A 20709-nucleotide genomic window follows, 5' to 3' on the forward strand; every position below is an offset into this window, starting at 1 on the left:
TTTTATCTCAAGGGTATAAAGAATCTGCTGAAATACATCTGTCATACTAAAGATAGGATTTTATATGCCATGGCCTAAAAATGGTCGAAACCAGCAGGTTCATTTTACAAATCCTGCAATAAAAAGGAACTATGATTTTCAAGAAAAAAAAAGTAACTTCCACAGTGTCCTCTGCCCAACTTCCCTTGGCCCCAATGAACTGGTTCAGCCTAACAACTTTATACAGCCTCTGTAACTCTTAGTTACAGAGGGGTATACTTTGTGACAAAATTTCACATTGAGTGGCTCCCTGGAAGTTCTGTGAACAGAGTTCTAAAGCACACACTGCTTCTGAGATTCTCCTATGACCCTAAAAAGTGTCTGGGAACGCAGTGGACACAGTAAGTGTCCAGGCACAGATAGCACATGATAAAAATGTGTACAGGAAGAAAAGATAACACTTATGCTTCTGCCCTTGATTAGCAGTAAATAATAGCAGCTACCACTAGACTATTCAGACCCAATCCATCCAAATGATCACCATGATTTGACATAATCTGAAAAGAGTCAGATTTGTTGGTTCTGTGCAAGAAGAGAGCCCAGGTAATATTAACTAACCCAGCTAATATTAACTCTAAGACTCACAACAACCTTTAAAGATGCATTATTACCATAAATTAACTCATCAGGAAATTAAAGCTCAGAGAATTACCTTTCTCAAAGTCACAGGACTAATAAACCACAGTCAATGTAACCCCCTAACCAATCCTCCAAAGCAAGTCAGAATATCCACACCCCATGCCATGCCCATTAACCTAATTTCTAGACATTTTAAATCAGTCATTTACAAGCTTTTTTTAATTACAGGAAAAAAACTTTCCTTCAAATAAAATGTTACTAAACCACATGAACTATTTGGGAAGATAACTTCCTCCAGAATGAGATTCCTTGAAAAGCTGGGAGTGGAACCATCATTTGACCTAGCTATTCCCCTTCGCAGACTATACCCAAAAGACCTAAAAAGAGCATACTACAGGGACACAGCCACATCAATGTTTATAGCAGCACAACTCACAATAGCTAGACTGTGGAACCAACCTAGATGCCCTTCAATAGATGAATGGATTTAAAAAATGTGGCATTTATACACAATGGAATATTAGTTAGCAGTAAAAAATAACAAGATCATGGCATTTGCAGGGAAATGGATAGCATTAGAGCAGATTATGCTAAGTGAAGTTAGCCAATCCCTAAAAAACAAATGCCGAATGTCTTCTCTGGTATAAGACGGGTGTCTCAAAATGGGATAGGGAGGAAGAGCATGACAAGAAGATTACCACTAAATAGGGAAGAGAGGTAGGAGGGAAAAGGAGGGAGAAGGGGAGATGCACGGAAGATGGAAGGAGACCCTCATCATTATACAGAATACATGTATGATGTTGTGAGGAGAAAAAAAAAAGTGTGTCACATTAGATTGGATAGAGAGAAGTGATGGGAGGGGAGGGAAGGGGAAGGGGGGATAGGAAGGGCAGCAGAATAGAATATACATTATGATTGCTGTATGTATATAGGTATGACCAATGTGATTCTGCAATCTGTATAATCAGAAAAATGAGAAATTGATTCAAATGTATGAATTGCCAAGATCATTGTAATGCCATGTGTAGCTAATAAAAAAAGCACTCTGTTTAACACATGCAGTTCAACTTCCTCTAACATTTCATCTGCATATGTGCTTCAACACTTGCTAGCTCCCTTGAAAGGTAGTAGAGCAAAATTGGATTCTTTATCCAGAGTAATGACCTACCACTGCACCATTCTAGAGCTCCAAGTTTTGTGGATGAAGGGAGAACAAGAGAAAAGAAACAGAGGTCGTATAAGTAGAGAGTATTCAAAGAAAAGCATTCACACAACATGGTGAAGCCCACTTCTCAAGGAACTGGTCTGGGGAATAACTCAGGACAGAAGCCAAGGACCACAATGCAAATGGCCTGCAATGTCATGCTAAGCACTATGAGGTTTTCTTTTTATGCAAAATTAAGAAGAAGATCAAGTTATTAGATTACAAATATGCCTAAGAAGAGATGAGTTAATGTCTTACAGAACATTTGCTAGATTCTTGGGCTGGGGTTGTGGCTCAGTGGTAAAACGCTTGCCTAGCATTCATGAGGCACTGGGTTCAATCCCCAGCACCACATAAAAAATAAATAAACAAAATAAAGTTATTGTGTCCATCTACAACTCAAAATTTAAAAAGATATTTTGCTAGATTCTTTTAGTTTAAAAAAATCAGATAATCTTAATGAAAACATCTATACAGTTAGTAAGTTAAAATGGCATATACAGTAGCTTTATTTCAGAGTATCTGAGGCAGTAAGACAGGTTTCATCATACTGTTCAAATCTTCCTGTCAGAATCAGTTTCATGTCTTGCTGCATAAGGAGACAGCCAGGGCTGTTTCTGGGCTGAGAGAGGAGCACTGCATGGGTGCAAGCTCATTGCATGGTGTACTGATGGTTCCTGGGTCACATTCTAGCAGCTGACATGCTCCTGGTAAGCTAACTAGATGACCCCACTGCATGGATGACTAACCCATACCCTCAATCCCTCCTTGTTCTAGCTACCTTCCTATGAGAGGTGGCCTGCTAAGACAGTTCTGGCAGTGAGATAAATAAGCAGAAATCAAGTACTGGAGAGGGCTTCCAGTTAGGGAAGCATCAGTCTTCCTACCAAAAAGGGTCCCTCAGTTGACAGACTCCTCCCTTCCTTAGTCATTCCTCTTATTCCTACCAAGGCCAAAGTGCTGAAGACTCAGCTCTCATTCATTGTGAGACCATGTGCAAAGCAGGAGAATGACAAGTGTCCAAAGGAACACTGAAAAGAGAGCTCAGGTGACTATTCATCTTTTCATCACTGTCCAACACCTCCCAATGGTTCATTCAAATTATTAATCCACCAAATAGATTAATCCATTGATGAGGTTAGAGTCCTCATGATACAGTCATTTGTCAAAAGCCTCACCTCTGTACACTGCTCTATTAGGGTCTAAATCTTTAAGCATATAAGCCTTTGGGGAACATTCCAGACCCAAACCATAATACCTGGCAATGTCTATGAACAACTTAGCCCTGAGCTACCTACCTCCAAGCACCTCATCATCTGAACCAGAAAAAGCTATATTTATGTCGCCATAGTTAGCTTTGTGTTACTTTCAGTCCAATGCATTCCTAATTGAGATGACAAATCCTCTGGTGACTAAGATTTATTCTGCCTAAAAATATGATTTCCTGGAAGAAACTATGTTTCCCTTGCAAGTCACTTCCCCCAAAATAACACTAAAGATTATTGATGATTCCACACACACTAGCCAAAGCCTCTGCCAACCCACCCCAGAAAGGGGAAAGGGCCTGAGAAAACAGAGAGAGAGCCAGGACAGAGGAGGAGGCCATTCACAAGGGGCTTCCTGTCTGACACATTTGGAAGGTGGGCTAGAGGCCAGCTTGGAATCCATTGTTGGCTCAATGGTGGTCCCTCTACTAGAGTTGATGGGCAAGGGTCCTAGGGAGGATGTATAGAACAGTTCCCCATGGAATGAGGGGTGGGGGCTCCACTTGCAGCCTTGGGTATACCTAATCACTTTGGCATGGGGTGTAAAGTGGGCACAGTGCTTGGTGCTAGGCAGTGTATGTGAGAGACCTGAGTGGACATGACAGAGATGCATGGAGGAGTGCGCTCTGTAGGGCGTGCCTGTCAACCATCTGACTGCATGGGGTAGGTAGGTGGGGTCTCTGGGGTCTGTAGGGGTCTGGTATACCTTCAGGAAAATAGTGGGTATGCTGACCAGTGTGTTTCTGTGAGGTATGTGGACTAGAAAAACATAACTGCCAATACCTAGTATAGTCCCAAAGCAAATTACAGAAATGTATCAAGAACTTGATGTCTTCAAAAGACAAGAGTATAAACACATGTAAGGTATAAGAATATAAAAGTCCCAAGGCACTAGTAATATATTTCTGTAGTACTCTACCTTAGAAATGTTGCTTGAATGACTCATGGAATGTCCCAAAGTCTTCTCATTCTGCAAGAAAGCCAAACAGGTATTCAATATTGAGCCTTGATTAAAATATGCAAAGAATATAACAATCCTCCTGACACACTATTCCTATAACTAGAATTTGCTAAGCACAACCTATTTCTACTATGTACTAGATGTGTGAAGCCAGTTATCGGATACTGAAGAATTGGGCAAAAAAATAATAAAAACAGTAGGCCTTACCCTAAAGGAATTTATCAGGGAAAATACAGGAGTTTGAAATCAATTATAATAATAAGAGAGTGATAACTATCATAAGATATATTCTTTTTTTTGGAAATTAATTTTAATATACAGATACAAAACAACAAATATAGATTCACAGCATTTACAATAAATCATTCAAATAACATTGCAAATAATTTTTTTCTTTTACAAAAAGAATTTCAACAAAAATACATATCAAGTTACAGTATTCTTGTAGACCAGACTTTAGCTGTCAAAGCTAATCCACCAGTTTGGAAGCATCACTGACTTATACAGACAACATCATCTTTATATGGATGAGTTAAAAATTACCAAAGCCTTGCAAAGTGGATTAGCAAGTCATACACAATGGGTTCTATTATGTACAAAAAGACTAATTATTAAATTACAGAGTTGGTTTAAAGTATTTTCTAAATACAAATGTCAATGCCAATGTGATAACTAAAAGCAGTAACAAAAAGTATGTTCTACTAGGTAAATTTACATGAAACATTTAAACTTCTGTTTTTTTTAAAAAAAAATCCTTCCAAGACCAGCTAAAATTTTCCACTTTTTTTCCAAAAAATTTTTGTACTCCATTTGCATTACATCCTGAAAATAAACAAGATTAACAAGAATAGTTGCTGATAGTTAGGTGAAGCATATTACAGGGAAAACTTTGCTAGTGGTTTAATCTATAAGTTGGGTCCAACATCCCTGGTCTGTAAGCCATTCATTGAAAGGATGTTTATTCACACTTGTTGGCACTGTCCTTTTACATACACTTCACTGGTTTTCCTCTCCTTCATGCAAGAATAATGCAGTAATACTCCCCCAGCTCTGGGCAATCAGGCTCTTCTATTCTGACTAGGAAAGGAGGTTGATTTGTATTCAGGAATATTAGCAATTTAGGCATGCAGAGATTGCTACCTGGCCAGATGCTGAATCACCTGGTTTTTACAAAAGATTTCTATTGTGAAGTAAATTTTGAAATAAAACACTTTTGCTATACAATAACATCACAGGATGTGGCATTAGTCTTCAAATAGATTAGGTATAACAGGGTACAGTATTTGGATATGGCATTGATGGTGGTGATATGTTTTCAATAACAAAATCTCATCTACCAACCAGAGACAAAACCCAGATTTACTGAAAACAAACCATGCACACAGTATCCCTTGACAGTGCTGGCAAACTGCTTGTTACCCTCTTCCTTGTTAGCAGGCCAAAGACAATGAATGTCCCTTCTCTAGGACTTTTCAAATATTGTTTAGAATGGCTTACAATTCACTGCAGGGTTCTCATCCATTTAGGTATATAAAAACTGAGAAAGCTGCTCACGGCCATTTCAACTGTCTTTCACAAAGTTAGCAAATTGTGATGCACTAATGAAATTCATCCAAATGTTGTCAACCAGTGAAGTCATCTAAGCCTGACTTTTAAAAGAAATTTAAATTTATTTTTTTAAACTGGTACATAAAATCATAAAAATTGTACATATTTATAAGGCCAAAAAATAAAAATGCCCACCCAGGGTTGGGGGTGGAGAAGATAGATTGGGCAGTGGGTGGAGGTGGGGTTTCCCAATAAAATCCACACAGGCAGGGACTTTTTGTTGCCTCTTTTTCTCTCTCCAAGTAGAACATGACTTAAATCAAAAAGGAAGTATGGCAAGCTGAAAACAAGAATACCTGAGGCCTTCTGTTCTTTTAGTAATAAAACCCAAGCTAGACAGATTTAAGAAGTCAAAGGATGTTCTAGCCTTTAAAAAAATATATATGTTAGCAGTTTTCAAAATCACCTCAGAATCCAAGTAGAATCCACCCAGGCCAGGTATATAATCAAATGACATCATCAAATGACCATCACGCTTTATAAAACTGATTCTCACAATCCCAGGTCTTGAACTGACCTTGACTTAATCAAGACATGTCCTGGTGTTCAGGATTCTCTGTTATGGAGTCCATGGAGGTAGATGGGAACTTGAAGTTAGGACTCAGCTGGGAAACATGTTAGGACTGATCACAAAACTTTAAAGCCTTTGCTCACTGCCAATTGGTCAATACTAGCAAATGGAAGCCCTCTGACTCCTTACTCGAATGAATCCTCACTGAAAATGTAACATAAGTAAATTATATTTTTACTACCTTAAAGCAATTCTCTTATATTACATTAAAAACAACAAAAACCTGTTCAAAATTGCTGTACATACAAACAACTCTATTTAGCACAGAAAAGTAGTTTTCAAAATATATCATTACATTTTGTTAGTAAAAATGTCAGTTATATAAATGCAACTGAGGTTGAAACAGTTATTCATGGACACACACATATACACACAACCAATGCATGAATCCATAGCACCTCTTCTGTCAAGGGACCTGTGGTGAGAAAGAAGCAACCCTGAGGCTGTAAACCACAGGGCAAGGCAAACTCTCAGCAAGCCAATGTAAGCAGGCATTTGAATAGTCACAAAATGCCCTAAGGGCCCAGCAGAGAGGTCCAGAGTTACGTTTTCTTGATGCATGAATAACTCTGCATATGGCAAGTCAGGGGAGAAGGGAGAAGGGAGAAGGAAGTTAACACCTTCCTCTTTAACTTTGTAGACTTGTTTATTCTCAAGCTTGGGTCTGTGGGGGAAGAAACTTTGCAAGAATAGCATACAAAAAATGAGCTTCTCAAACAGAAATTTACAAACTATGTGACACAATATCCTCTAGTTATCACAGAGTGCAGAGCCTGTCTTCTCCAGACTAAAAGTAACTAAAAGTTACTTTCATCATACTTCTCAGTATAGGCAAAGAAAAGGAGATTATTATCTGCAGGCATCAGCCTGTGTGGCCTCCATTAAAAAGAGACTCCTATCTTTGAGCCTAGATATTTTGCTAAGGTGTCTTTCACAGGCAGTGAATCTCCACCGTTTTGAGATTATAGGACAAAGGCAGCCTTAAACCCCAGAGAAGCAGGATTGTTCTGCCCTGTGTTTTCTTCATGGGTTCTTCCGAGTTGCAATTTTACTGATGAAGACATCGGAGACAACTACTGGAAGATGCGCAGGATGTTTTTAAGAATGCTTTCCAACTGGTGCGTTCTCATGTCATTAAAAAATTAAAGTAAATGAGCTTTTATATCGCAAACAGTTGTTCGAATGCTGTTTCTTGGTTAGGATGAATGAGAGAGATGTGATTTCTGCTCAGGGAGTTACACAAGGCACTCAGGCAAGTGAGGATCCGACTTGCCAAGGACAAACAAGCTGGCCTTGAAAGTAGCATGACCTGGGGGATGCCTCAGTGCCCCCACATCTCAAGCTGTGCTGCCACGAGACGGATGTAATTTTCCCGACTAGCTTGAAGAAGAGGCACCTTGCGAGATGAGGCCTGCATTTGGCAACTGTGTAGACACAGGTGACACGAGGGAACATCCTGGTCATCTCCAAGCAGCTGTTGATCCCCTAATACTACCAGAGGGAGTAAAAGCTCACCTTCTAAGTGTGACTAGACACATGGTAGGGAGAGGCAGCATTATAGCTACTCCCCATCGTTGATTCCCTTCAAAGTCAAATGCAGACTCAATCCTTAGCACTGAAAAGCTCTCGGTGCTCTGGAACCGCAGGAGTGTCCCCATCTCTAGTGGGGCTTGTGGAGCTACCACAGCAGCATTCCTGTAGAACTTGACCCTGGTTCCAAGGTCCCAGCCACCTCAGAGTGCTCCTTGGGGCTTCTCATGCAGGGCAGAGCCATGTGTCATGACCTTCTCCTCCTTTCCACGAAAGCAGCAGGATCTCTGAAGTGAAGGTGAGTCCAACTCCTTCCTTGAGCCTCCAAAGAAGTTTTCAACACTGGGCCCAAGAAACTTTCCCTGGGTTTCACACAAAAGAAATGAACATGGTTCTCCTCTTCAGTCCCTCGGGGGAAGTATGGGCCTGCTGCTCACTTCCTGAAAGGGGCAAGTTTATGGAAGGTATGCCAGAAGAGGGAAGGCTTTCTCTTGGGTTCTGCCAGGGCAAACACCTGTTGCTGGGGGATGCTGGTAGGCACAGTGATGTGGCGCTGGTGGAGGGGATGCAGGTTCTGGTGCGGCGGAGCAACAGGGCATTCGCTATAGTCTTTTGACTTTCCATGTCCTGCCTTCTGAGCATTTAACATGGCGAGTTTATTTTGATTTTCTGAAATTTCCATTCCCATCTCCTCGTCCTCCTGCACCCGACGCCTCTCATCCGCACAGGCCTGCAGCCACTTTGCCTTGTCTTCCTGTTTTTTGGCACAGAACAGGTGAACCTCGTCTGTGGTCCTACTGACCAGCTTAAAGGCGTTTCTCACGTTGAGGTTCCAGTCCTTGTCCCGACCATCCTCCACATCCACAAGCTCCATCTCGTCCATGTCCATGCGATCCTTGTAGTACAGCATGTCCCTGCGTAGCAGGTCCTTCTTGCAGGACACCAACTGATGGTCAAACAGGAAGAAGGTCCGCTGCTGGCTCTTGCCCTGCTTAGTGATTTTGGTCAATTCCCCTGAATGAATCAATTCTGAGCTTCGGTCTAGAATATCCAATCCCTCCCAGCCCACAATGGACACCTGCCAGCGAGCAATCTTGTCGACGCTCTCCAACTTCCGTTTACGCTCATTGATCAAACAGGCCACATTCTTCATGGCCTCATAGGCTGCCTTTATATTGTTGTAATCACTGTACTCCTGCGTGGTGTACTTGAGCAGCTCTGCCAGCTGCAGAGGGTATTTGCAGATCTTCTGCACTGGCGTGAGGAGGAACCCATCCAAGGCGATGTCAATCATCTGCTGGAGCAGGCGGCAAGCTTCGAAGAAGTGCCTGTACTTGCCCTGCTTCATGAGGTTGGAGAGCTCCACGCAGGCTCCTGGGTGGTTGTTGCAATACTCGGAATAGATGGCAAAGCCCTCTTGATGCTGAAGGAAGCAGGATCCTATTTCACTTAAGTGAGGTTCCTCTTTGTTATACTGTTTCTCAAGGTCTTTCAGGAACTTACTTTGGAACTTGTAAATGTCTTCAATGTTTCCAAAAATAGTGGCTAGCTGTGCAACAGTGAACATTCCCGTGTGCTTGCGGCACTGTCGAATATAGCCCTCGCAGATGTCCTTGAGGTGTTTGATGTACACCCGTTCGGTGTTCATGATCTCCTGGATGACATTTGTCCGCATCTGGTGCTTGTTCTCAGAGTGCTTGTGGTGGCTTGTGCTGGTATCCTCCTCCTGCTCCTCGCCATGTATACTGCTAGAATTCTCAGACAGCTCTTACTGATTGACTCGAAGTCTGACAAAGCTTGCAGGGAACCAGGCCTCCTTATCCTCGTTCCGGCCCCACCACCAGTCTTTGTTCGAGGCTTCCAGGACCTGGATGACATCGCCGGCCTTGAAGCCCAGTTCCTGGTCATCCATGGTCACATGGTCCCAGAGAGCTTCTGTGCAGACCACGCTGCCATCGCTGATCAGCTCATTAATGGCCAGCTGTTCCCCGCCTGGCTGTAGATACCGAGGATTGGCCTGACAGAGTTCTTCATAGCTGAAGTCCTCCTCGCTACCGTTGTCATCGACTAAGGCAGAGGACTCAGTACCTCCATCTAAAGAAACTGAATAGGAAACAGCTCCCCAACCATGTGCTCTTCTGGTGTCACCCAGGCATGGTGACAGCAAGGCCTCCTTTTCCTTTGCCCAAAACATCCAGACAGTTTGCTTGACCTCCAAGTTCTTCATTTCTCCAGTATCACACTCATTTTCTAGTTCAGGTCATAAGATATATTCAAGGGCAGGTTCAAAGATGAGAAACCTGCATGCACAGTGGATGTGACATAGTCCATGTTATAAAGTAGTCATTGTAGGATGTCCCCAGAGTTGATCCCACCTTGGTCATATGACTGTCAAAGTGCTAGGTACTCAAAAGATATATCACACTGCTCAGATCTCCCTCAAGTCTGTTCCTTCTCCTAGAGCAGAAATCCAGGAAGGACACTGCCCCCTCTCTCTCAGATTCCTCCACATTCAGTCTAATATCAAATTACTGGCTCCTTAAGGATTCTAAATCTCAAATCTCATTTCCATTTTTATTATCAATACCTTAGTTTAGATTCTCTTCATTTATCTTCATGGGACCTTCCTAAATAATCTCCTACCTCCCTGACAAATTATCAGCTAACTTGTATTTCTCCTCCCCCAAATTCATATATTGAAGTTGTAATTTCCAATACTTCACAATGTGACAGATGGTAGAGTCTCTCAAGAGGTGATTAAGTTAAAGTGAGGTCATTTGGGAGGAAATTCAATATGACTAATATCCTTATAAGAATGGGACACAGATACACACAGAGGAAAGACCATGCAAAAACATGGAAAAGACAACTGTCTGCAAGCCAAAGAGAAGCCTCAGAAGAATCCAATTCTGCTTATACCTTGAGCTCAGACTTCCAGCCTCCAGACTGAGAAAATGAATTTCTGTTGTTTAAGCCATCCACTCTGTGTAACTCTGTTATGGGAATCCTAGCAAATAAATACAATAATCTTCTACACTATATTGCTTTGTCTTTAAAAGATGACATTCTAAAAATAGTTTGATTTTTTAAAAAAAGAAAGTAATTTTCTTGAATCCACTCATTCTTGCTCAAAATCCAAATGAGTAAAAAGCTATTGCAAAAGAAACAGAAGATCTTACTTTAAAATTATCTGTTTTCTCTTAAAATCTTTGGTCAATCAGAAATACAAAAAAAAAAAAAACTAGTGGATCACTGAAAAATTCCTTTGAAGGAGATTCTACTCCACCAAATTCCTCCTTAAAGACAACATAGCCCCCCACCCCACCCCTTGTGGGTGTAGCTCAGTGACAAAACACTTGCCTAGTGTACACAAAGCCCTGAGTTTGATCTTAATCACCAAGCAGAGGGAAGATAATGAAAGCTAACTAACAAGACAGTCTGAATTTTCCCTTTCTCCTTGACCCAACAAATTATAGACTACCTTTGTTTTTGGATTCTTGGCTTTGGATGCTGCCTATTCCTAAAATGGTGATGAAGAAAAAAATATCCTGATCTCTCAGGTAGCCTGTTAATGAGCACTTCTATTCTGACAATGTTTTGTTGTTGTTGTTATTTGTTTGTCGCTGTTTTGGGGGGTCTTTATAGAAATATGTTTGTGTAATTCTGATTTTCCTTTAATATTGTTTCCTTGTTTTATAAATCTGAGCTACTTTTTTTTCTTTTTTGGTACTAGGGTTTGAACACAGGGGTGCTCTACCACTGAGCTACATTCTCAGCCCCTTTTTAAATTTTATTTTGAGTCAATTTTGCTAAGCTGACAAGTCTGGCCTTGAACTTGCAATCCTCCTGCCTCAGCCTCCCAAATCACTGACTTTTAGGCATATGCCACCAAACCTGTCCCCTTCATCATGTTATAAATTTGAAAGGAAATAAAAGCATGGGTTTCTTTAAATGTATAATATGGGCACTGCCATTAACTGTTTAGGCACTGCTATTTAGTGTTTCTTGGTCTTTAGCCAGATAAATAGTTCATTATAGCAGAAAAAAATCATCAAGTATGTTCAAAGTGTTAGGAGTATGTCACCAAAACTTGTTACTAAAGGATCAGGTTTGATTAAGAATTTTATTCAGTCATATTATTTACTAACTGGAACAGAAAGGCTCTGACTATTTAACAGGTAAATCTATAACCATTCAAAGTCCCATTCAAGTGTTAAGACTATATCATAGATAAGGGTACTGTTGTGAATCCCTGCTTAAAGGCTAACCCACTGGTGACTTACTACCAGATAAAATATTGTACACTTTGGGTTATTCATACAGAAAGCCAATTACAACCACTGTTACATTATCTACTATATCACAAGGAACAGCCAGTTTGACACCATCTAGAAATTTTAAAAAAGGATGTGCAGCACTAAGAAATAGATAAATAATCTCTGAAGACCTGTTTGATATTCATTTTTCCAGAAAGTAAATATTGGGATGGGGAAAGGACTAGCTGTTAAACTATATAACATAAATCCAGACTGAAAGTTAAAAGTGTTTCTTTACCACATGTAATTTGATGATGTAAACTTTTATGCTGTTTTTTTTTCCAATAGAAAAACCAATATTTTACACTGGAAAAATAAAAGAAATAAAACAAGCCCCAGAAGACACAAGTATTTTAAAGCCTGAAACCTTCCAATATTTAGGGCTGCTTCTTCAACACTAGGTAGGACTTCAACAATTTGGTTCTAACACACTGTTCCTATAAACATTGGTAATAAAAATAACAGTGATGTACATTATTTCTTTAGATAAATTAGCAAAGGTTTATTTTTTAGTTATGATGCTAGCAATGGTGTGATAGATCCATAGCTTTACATATTAGATACATGGTTCTTCCAAAAAGCAACACAAGAAATAAAAAAAAATGTTTCTTTGACTCAATGTATACCTGCAGTAAACTATTCCAAAAGACTAAATCCCATTACAGTTCAAAATTTATAGGAAAGCATGTTCTCAACATGATTCATATTAGAGAAAATTGGATCTGGAGTAAATGTCTAATAAGAGAATAATGTTAAATAAAATATTGGCATAACAGTAAAATGAGATAGTATGAAAATATCACAATGACATTTGTGAAGGTGATTTTCATGTAATGGAAAAAGTTTTACTAAATTATCCAGGTGTAGTATCTACCTGCCTATAATCCCACAACTCAGGAAGGCTGAGACAGGATAGAAAGGCTGGTGGCCAGCCTAAGAAACTTAGCAAGATACTAAGCAAGTTAGCAAGATTCTGTCACAAAATAAAAATAAGAAGGTCTGGGAATGTGGCTCAGTAATAAAACAACCCTGCATTCAATCTCCAGTACCAAAATAAATAAATAAATAAATAAATAAATAAATAAAGTTTATTAAATTATAATCTTAGCCCATGTGGACAGTGTAGTGTACGTATATATTACAAGCTAAGCCTGTCAGAGCAAAATCCTTAATCATACTGATTGTTTTAAGGATGAACAGCTGATCTAAGTAGGCCCAGTTGGAGCATATCTCAAGACTTTTCCAAGAAGAGTTGGAACACAGATTTTCTTTTGTAAGAGCTTTGGAAAAGAAACTCCTTGAATACTATGGTAAAAGAGTATGAAGTCTGGAACTCATACTAATGGGTTTTGTTCTATACCATGATGGGAGCTAACACCAGGAAAAAGCAATTAAAGGAAGCAAATATGAGAGAAATGCAGGTAAATGGAACCAGAACCCAGATAAACCTCTGGTTTTTGCTTAAATTCATTTCTGCCTCAGGACATTTTAGTTCTGCAGCTAGTAATTTCCTGGATTTGTTTCAGCCAGTTTGAATTAGGTTTACTGACCCTTGAAACATAATAAAATCTAAATGATATACTATGTATAATATGCTACAACACTAAGTGAAGAAAAATGTGATTTAAAGTTCTAATAGACAATGTGTTCCCAATTATGAAAAATGCATATTCACTGAAAATAAGTAAAAAAATCTCTACTTGATGACCAAATATTTTTTATCTTGTGCATTTTCCAAGTATTTACAACAGACATGTATCACTTTCATTACTAAAATACAATCTTATTTTTTCAAGTCATATCTCAAGAGACCAATTAGGCAAGTCATTTTAATAAAGTCTCTAGTATATATTCTCATTATATGGAAATTAAATCCTCCTCTTTTGAAATTTCATTAAATTGCTCTATTATTCCTAGACACCTTGGTGAATACTCATTTCAGTGATTTAATCTGGGCTATTTTTCATACATTCCAGGAAAACTGCAAACACCCTCTGTTTACCTTCTGTAGAATAAGACTGATAAAAAAATCTATGCATTATAAAGTGCTCTTCAATTCCTGCAAATTTTTGAAGAATAGGTGGATGTAGCTATGTCCTCTTAAGAAAGAAACTTGTTTTCTGGCCCTGATTCCAAATGGGATTGTCTCTTGCCCAGGATAACTCAATTTTACAATTGATTGATTTTAATTGAAAATTCATGAGGGCTTAATGATTAATTAATAATTATTCAATAATAGTGATAATGTCATTATTACCCACTCTACCTTCAGAAACATTTTCTTTGCCCTATAAAATGCAATAGGTTGAATTCTTAATGCATTGGTAGCATACTATAAGTATTGTTCTAAAAGTGAGCATGAGCAACAATTCTTTAAGATTAAACTATAATCAAGTGTGTTACCACAATATCAAAACCCTAGTATCATAAGCACACACTATTTACCCAGCACTTTCTGTGGTGTTAGCAATTCCATTCCTATTCGCATGGAAAACACTAGATAATTGTTCTCTCATAAAAGCAATAAGTTGGAAAGTAAAATGGTATATTGTCTAACTACTTACTATAAGAAGATGTTAACTTTCTATTAGATTTGAAAATTATATGCTACAGCAATTATATTTAAAATATTTTTCTTACATTTGCAGCAATATAATGGGTACATAGATAACCAAATTTCCTCTTATCACAAATATGTTTAAAATGATTCTGGAAGCTAAACTTTCTTTGTTTTTTTTTTAAGTTATTTTTTCTGTTGATAAAGGGATCTATCAGAATATTTTATTTGATTAAAACTTGATTGGTATATGTATTTCCATGGTATTTGTGAGACAGAGATGCCCATCTTATTTTTTATTCTTTAAACTTTTTATTGGACTTTTGTAGTTACACATAGTAGTTGAGTTCATCCTGACAAACTCATACATGCAAGGAATTAGATTTCAGTTCATGGTGCCCTTTCCCTCCTATTCCTTTCCATCCCTATTCTCCTTCCTTTATTATCACTCATATATTTATATTTAATTGGTTCTTTTTGCTTATACATATAGCAAAATTCCCTGTGGTAATTTATTTGTATAAATTCATACATGCATATATTTCTATATGCACATAACTTGATTTTTTAAAGAATTCCTTCCAGAGATGCCCATTTTAAATTGTCCACTCAGTCACAGTTGGGCCTGTTTGCCTGAGTGTTTCAGCAAGCAAGTTCCATGGGTTCCTTCTCTAAATCTATGTACAGTTCTGAACCAAAGGTTAATAGTTTTAGTAGTTTTTCAATATGTATATTAAAAAATGAAATCATGGCCAATCAGCTATTAAAAACTGATATTCTTTAAATATTTTTCACATAGGGAAACTAAATTTAAAATTTGAAAAAAAAAAACAAGAGAAAAATGTTACCTTTTCCAATAATAGTAATAATAGTTTAATTATGTGTGTGTGTGTGTGTGTGTGTGTGTTTTGTTTTTTATTGTGAGGATAATTTTATTGGTTGCCATGTTAAGCACTTTTTTATAGATTCAAAAACGATTTATATACCCATTTCTGGGTCCATTTTTCTATTATTTATTTTCCTATACATTTGGCAAAGTTCTGACTACATATAAAATGTAAATGATTTCCAGGTAAGACAAGGTGTTCAAGGAAAATTAAGAACAAATAGAGGCAAGCACCTGAAGGACAATGAGAAATGAAAATTGAAATGATACCAATTCATTACAAGGTGATCACTGTGGTAATGACAAAATACTAGGTAAAATCCTCACCATAGTGTGTGTGTGTATGCATAGTTTCAAGATTATAACACATAAGTAGCAACCCGTAGGTTGGAAAACAGATTATATGCTATGTATTATCTGATTACTGAATGACATAATAATTCTCTGGTTATTTTTTATTGAGATACCTGGCTGAATGTAGTAGTATTTTTTCATCTTTTATGCTCAGCAAAATATTTTCAGAGTTGTTGACTTCAGAAAGAAATATAACATTGGCTAATTTGAAACCAAACAGAATAGTCAAAATATTGAGAGAACTAATGGATTTTTCAACTATTAAATAATTTAAAAAATTGACATATACTTTGATAACTAGGAATGATTATGCTTAGCCCTTTTACAAAGAGGAAGTCATCAAGTACATTAGTAATTTCTTTCTTAATACTTCTGAGTGTGTTATGGTAGAACTCAACACACTTTTTCCATTGAGAGAAAGATTATTGAGAAAAGACATTAAATGCAGACATCGACCCCAAAATAATTAAGTCACAAGTTTTCTACATGTGAGTGGAGAAAAAAAGAGACTTATGAAAACAAAACAAAATACAAAACAGGGGGCCTTATTCTTCCAATTTTAATTTGTGTGTGTGAAAAGGATTTTTTTTTCCTTTCCATTTATAGGTCTTTGGGTCTAGGGTGGTATTCCATCTCTAGATGTTATATTTGGAGAGCATTTCACCTGAATGAAGGAAGAGTGATTTGGGTACTAAGGTTGACTAAGACATGCATCAGTTGTTGTTAGTACAATCTTTCCAGATTTTTTCTTTGTAGCTACATGGAAATATACTGAAGATAATTTTTTGAAAAATTGCTTAAGTTTTCTAAGGTCATCTGATTTCTTGGACAATGGCATAAGACCAGAAGAAATGTGATTCATTTTGGGAAATAATCCCCAAGTAAAAGTGAACTTACCAGGTTTACTTCCCACAACTTGGGAGATCATATGTACATGCTCACATCAATCAAATCCATTAGCCTGTGTCCCTAGGGAACTCCATGAGCAGTTCCATTCCTTGATTTATGTTGGTCACATGGTATCTATCTAAAGTAACTTTTTGTTTGTCAAGCAAGTGAAATTATAGAATTGCTTTTTAGCATAGAATCACTGACCTCATTATGTTTTTTTTATGATATTATGTGATTTTTCAGTTGTGTCACCCTAATAACCTCTAAATAAAGGACCTCTAAATTCTTGAGATTCTTTATCTTTTTTCTCATCACCTTGGTACTGCTCTTTTCTTTGAAGTACCTCTACGTGGTAGTAGGTTTTTAATTGTCAACTTTCATTAATATTCTATAAATACAATTTTTATTGTAATTTATTCCATAAATAACTCAGAGCATTATCTAAAGTTACTTTCCTCCTGCCTAAACTACAAGCTTATTGAATAATAATTTTTGATGTGGTGGGAGTTATGGCTTAACTAGATTTCCTTCCCTCAATATAAATTTAAGGCTACACTTTCTTTTGTAATATCTTTAGGCTTATTCTATTAAGCTTCAAAAATATTACTTTAATTGTTTTGTCATAGAGGAAAGAAAATGTTTCAAAACATACTGTCTTGCTTTCCAGAAACCAAAATTTTGTTAGTTTAACTATTCTTCCTGACTATGGTCTTAAAAAAAAATGGACAAAGTTTGTGAAACAATTTTGGGAAAGATTTTAGAATGATTCTTACTTGTTCCTTTCAGACCACTTTGAATTAAGTGGGAAAATCCCAAACGCATGCTGAAGATTAGGCAATCATGGTGAGATGGACATCTTGATTTATGAACAAAAACTGATTTTTAATGAAAATTAAAAGGAACTGTCTGAGTTGCTTCTTTTACCTCACAGTCAGAATAAATGGCCTGGAAGAAATTCTCCAGGGTTAATTAATTACCACGTGTTCTGAGGGAGTAAATGAGGCTGCAGCTCATGGTCTTTTCTCCAGTAAAAGCAGCAGTCCTATAGATTACCATTATACTTGGAATGACACCCACCTGCTGTTGGTTGCAAATGAATGTATACAGTACTTCTTATTTTAAGATGAAAGGAATATGATCCAATGAGCAGGTACACACACAGTTTAAATACTTAAACTGATTTACATTTACTTTTGCTTTTTTACATTTAGTCATTTGCATTTAGAATGCAAATTAATGAGGTTTGCATTTTTTCTGAGGGATTTCCTAAAAGTAATATAATAAATTCTAAGATTTGAGGGCAAGGGTTAGTGTATAAGTTAGTTTGGTACTGCTCTTTTTTTTTTTCTTTTGAAATAAAACATTTTTTTTTTCAAATTTCTCTGGTTTTTATTCTCTCTGTGTTTGTGTTAGTGTGTGTCTGTGTGTGTGCACATGCTTCAGATGTAACCACATGCATGCTCTATCCTACTCAGCTAAAGCCCCAGTCCTTTGGTTTATATACTCAGAATAAATTCAGAGACTTTTTTTCTATCATTAACCAAAAAGTTTTTATTATTTTTTTTTACAGAATATCACCTTTACACTACATTTAAATTTTTTTTTTTGCTTTCCTAACTGATTCAAATGTAAGGTGGTATAACAACTATTAAACATTGGACTGTAATTCTAATGGAACACTTAATGTAGAGAAATACAATAACAATTTTGTATTTTAAACTGCCAGTGGTTGACTCTTTTTTTTTAATGGAGAAATTATTGTCTATTTATGAGAATGATTTTTGCTTTCTTTTTTCAAGTATTTTACTGGTATTATAAAAAGTGGTGGGGTTCATTGTGGCATATTTGTGCATACATGAAAAACATACTTTTTTCACCTTTGTACAATTTCACCTTTTTTAAAATAAGGAGTGAGACCTATTAAGCCAAAAATTTATCAAGTGGGTCCTGCAGTTATGTGAATCCGATATTTAAATCATAAACTGAAATGTCAATGGAGAACTTCAGCACCTGAAAGACAAAGCTGCTCAGCATAATAATGTGGGAGTTTGTGAGGTTAGTTATATTTTCACATATGACCTTATGCTTGATAAATCTTGAGCCTTCAAGTGGAGATCAAAAACTAGAGCTCTTGCTTTATATTTTTCTCTTTGGTTCAATGTGTGTCATTGGAAATGCTGAATTACACATTAAGGGAAATAATCAATAAAATTATCAGTGGTACAACAGGTTGGCTGTTGCAGCAGGTTGCAGGTTAAGAAGTAAACACAGGTGGCCAACTAAAGAACACCAATGACTGGAAGGCAATTAAAGGATTGAATTGCAGTATGCCTCTGTTGACTGGAAATACTCATTAAAATTTGGATGAACACTGAAACTTTAACTTATGAGTATTTAAAGATACTTATTCAAAATGGCATCATTTATCATAGAAGAGGGAGAGATTAGTTAATAGAGGGCCAAGTGACATCAACAGAAACTTAAAAATTATTTGAGGATTGTCAGAAATACTGAAAGTCTCAAAATACATATTATTGCATGTCAGATCATTGTCTAACTTTCAGAGTCAAATCTATATATACACTGTCATCACAAAAATAAATCCACATAGATACAGTCATCTGATCCTTGAAAAAATTGCCAAAAATGTTTACTGGAGAAAAGGTAGCTTTATACAAAAATGGTGCTGTGAAAAATGGAAATCTATATGTAGAAGAATGAAACTTGACTTCTATCCCTAACCCTGCACAAAACTCAACTCCAAGTGGATCAAAGACCTACAAATTAGAAACACTGCAACTGCTAGAATAAATCATAGTGCCATATTGGTGGAGGCACTAAATTTCTTAATAAGACTTCTAAATCTCAAAAAATATAAGAATCAATAAGTGGATTACTTCCAATTAAGAACCTTCTACATAGCAAAGAAAACAATAAGAGTGTAAGTAGAGAACTTAGAAAAATGGGAGAAAATCTTTGCCAGCTATTCTCCCAATAGGGGATTAATATTCAGAATATATTAAAAACTTAAAACACCTAAGATACACACACACACACACACACACACACACACACACACACAAACAAATGACTCAGTCAATAAATAAGGAAACAAACTAAATAGATATTTCTCAAAAGAAGAAGTGCAAATGCTCAAAAAGTATTAAAAAAATTGTTCAACATCCTTAGTAATCAAGAGAATACAAATCAAAACTACACTGAGATTTTATCTCACTCTAGTCAGAATGGTAATGATCAAAAATAGAAATAAATGCTGCTGAGGATGAGGGGAACAAGTTACATCCATGCATTGTTGGTATGACTGCAACAACTACTAGTAGAACCACCATATGATTCAGCTATCCCACCCTTTGGTATTTATCCAAAAGAACTAAAATTAGCATACTAACATGACACAAGCATACCAATGTTGATAGCAATAATCACAATAGCCAACTTATGGACTCAGCCTAGGTGTTCCTCAATAGAAGAATGAATAAAGAAAACATGGTATATATACACAATGGAGTTTTACTCACCCAAAAAGAAGAATGAAATTTGGATATTTGCTGGTAAATTGATGAAATTGGAGAACATCATGCTGAGTGAAATGCATCCGACTTAGAAAGTCAAGGGTAAAATGTTTTCTATCACATGTGTAAACTAGAGAAATGAAAGTCATTAAGAAGGATCTGATGAATATATAAGGGCAAACAATTGAGTAAAGAGTGGGTTAAAGGGGGAGAGGTATGCAAAACAGGATGAAGTGTGAAATGAATTGATGTATGCATAAATATATCACAATGAATCCCACCTTTATGTATAACTATAGTACACTAATTTTAAAAGTAAACTAATAGGAGGAAGAACAATAAAGGTAGATCAAGGGGAGGGAGGATAGAAGGGAAAGGGGTCATGGTGGGATTGAAACAGAGGAAACTATGTTGT

At 37.1% G+C, this 20709-nt stretch overlaps 1 protein-coding gene and 1 pseudogene across 1 annotated transcript in view; both read right to left on the reverse strand.

The window, feature by feature from the left end:
• Positions 1 to 4102, reverse strand: part of LOC144376070 (uncharacterized) — a 30073-nt gene extending 25971 nt beyond the window's left edge. Inside the window, 1 exon segment of the mRNA XM_078042242.1 lies at positions 4007 to 4102. Within this exon segment, the coding sequence (XP_077898368.1) occupies positions 4007 to 4033 (27 nt within the window). The 5' untranslated portion in view covers positions 4034 to 4102.
• Positions 4103 to 4798: 696 nt separating this feature from the next.
• LOC101965298 (spermatogenesis-associated protein 13 pseudogene) lies at positions 4799 to 9980 on the reverse strand (annotated as a pseudogene).
• Between the last annotated feature and the right edge of the window lie 10729 nt (positions 9981 to 20709).

The sequence above is a fragment of the Ictidomys tridecemlineatus genome, chromosome 1, assembly GCF_052094955.1.
Source record: "Ictidomys tridecemlineatus isolate mIctTri1 chromosome 1, mIctTri1.hap1, whole genome shotgun sequence".
Classification (NCBI taxonomy): Eukaryota; Metazoa; Chordata; class Mammalia; order Rodentia; family Sciuridae; genus Ictidomys; species Ictidomys tridecemlineatus.